Genomic DNA, 2,037 nt, shown 5'->3' on the forward strand with positions numbered 1-2,037 from the left:
AATTTTTTGGTACCTTTTGTAGAGACAGGGTTTCGCCATGTTGCCCAGACTGGTCTTGAACTCTTGGGCTCAAGTGATCCCCCCACCTCTACCTCCGAAAGCACAGGGTATAGGCATGAGCCACCACGCCTAGTGGAGGAATCTTTAAGTGCATATTGCTGAGTGAAAGAAGCCAATCTGAAAAGGCTCCACACCATATGATTCCAACTACACGACATTTTGGAAAAGGCAAAACTATTATTTTGCCAGGGCCTGGGGGGACTGAGGAATATGTGGATCCATCTATTCATGTCTAATCGTAAGAGATTTTTAGGGTGGTGCAACTATTCTGTGAGATATGGTAATGGCAGATACATGTCCTTCTGTATTTATCAAAACCCACAGAATGAGCAACACAAGGAGTGAAAGGGAAGGAGAACTGTGTACTCAGTAACAATGTATCACTATTGGCTCATCAATGGTACCAAATGTAGCACCTCAGTATGACATGTTAATAACAGGGGAAACTGTGTGTAGGGGATACACAGGAACTCTCTGTACTTCCTGCTCAATTTTTCTGTAAACACAACACTACTGTAAAAAGGAAAGTCTATTAATGAAAAAACAAAAAAGAAATCCGAACTTTGAAACACTATAGCAAGACTACAGGGCACCAAGGCAAGGAGAGTATCTTCAAAGTAGCTACAGGGAAAAGCAGATTATGTAACAAATAAGCTGACAGCTAATCATCCCCAACAGTAGTGGAAGCCATAAGGCAAAAAAGCACAATGCACGTATTCAAAGGGCAGTAAAACAGCCTCCACCTGGAATTACCCACCTTCAAAAGTCACGGGCAAGTCTGGGCACGGTGGCTCATGCCTGTAATCCCAGCACTTTGGGAGGCCGAGGCGGGCGGATCACCTGAGGTCGGGAGTTCGAGACCAGCCCGACCAACATGGTGAAAACCTACTAAAATACAAAATTAGCTGGGCATGGTGGCGCATGCCTGTCATCCCAGCTACTTGGAGCTGAGATTGCGCCATTGCGCTCCAGCCTGGGCAACAAGAGTGAAACTCCTTCTCATAAAAAAGAAAAAAAGTCACTGGTGAGTGAAGGTGAAGTAAAGATTTCTTCAAGCAACAACCAAAGGGTTTTAGCACCTAGCCGCTCTCACTGAGGGAGGAGCCTCGCTCTGCCCTCGGGGTGGGTGGCTGAGCCTCTCACCTTTGCAGTGGGCGTAGGGCATGGTGAGGGTGTAATCCTCGGCTCGGTTCAGGAAGGTGAGCGTGGCTTTGCCGTCCAGCAGTGCCGACAGCGAGTTCCCTGCAGAGACAAGAGGCAGCAGGACCAGTGAGTGGGGACAGCCCCTTCATACCTGGGGCCACCCCTTAATCACAGGGTCTGATGAGCCCCTTCCAACAGGTGAACACACTCCTGGCACCTCCAGTGATGTGACTGTGCATGAGTCACTTAACCTCTCTGGGCCTCAGATTCTGTAAAATCCCTGTCCAGTGTACACAGGACATCTGTGCTGAGAAGTTATTTCACCTTTGACGTGTTAGTGGTTTATTGCAGTCACAAAACTGAAGATTCACAGGGTGGAGTCTGCAAACTTTTTCAAACCCGCCTGAGCCCTGCTCAGATTTTAAACGTCCATGTGGAGGGAGCGCGCCCCGCTCGGGGCCAAGAGTCACAGGCACTGCTGGTGAGGAGAGGACAGAGGTGGAAAAGGTGGGCTGAACCTGAGGGTCGCACCTGGGACCCTCTCCCAGACTTCCACACACCTAGCAGGGAGCCGGGCACACAGAGGCAACAGGCGCACACCTGCCCATGGATGAAACTGATGAAAAAGGTACAACGGATGGGATGAAATGCAAATGGACACTTTCTGAGCACCCGAGGCTGCCAGGCCCCAGAGCAGCACAGTCCAGTGGGGCTATCTGTGAAGACTAGAGCTTCCCTCCTGCCTGTCCCACTCCAGGGCCAACACTGAGCCTGTGTGATGTGGCAACAGAGGGACTGTGGTTTCAGTTTCATTTCTTTTTTTTTTTTTTTTTT

General features: G+C 49.5%; 1 protein-coding gene across 1 annotated transcript in view; it reads right to left on the reverse strand.

Annotated features, from left to right (window-relative positions):
* OSBPL5 (oxysterol binding protein-like 5) overlaps positions 1-2,037 on the reverse strand; it is a 79,108-nt gene that overhangs the window by 12,168 nt on the left and 64,903 nt on the right. Inside the window, exons 10-11 of the mRNA XM_011930157.1 lie at positions 1,764-1,819; positions 1,204-1,346 (exon numbers count right to left, since the gene is read on the reverse strand). Coding sequence (XP_011785547.1) covers positions 1,204-1,346; positions 1,764-1,819 — 199 coding nt within the window. The remainder of the gene's footprint in view (positions 1-1,203; positions 1,347-1,763; positions 1,820-2,037) is intronic.

This window comes from Colobus angolensis, unplaced genomic scaffold (genome assembly GCF_000951035.1).
Source record: "Colobus angolensis palliatus isolate OR3802 unplaced genomic scaffold, Cang.pa_1.0 Scaffold84, whole genome shotgun sequence".
Taxonomy (NCBI): domain Eukaryota; kingdom Metazoa; phylum Chordata; class Mammalia; order Primates; family Cercopithecidae; genus Colobus; species Colobus angolensis.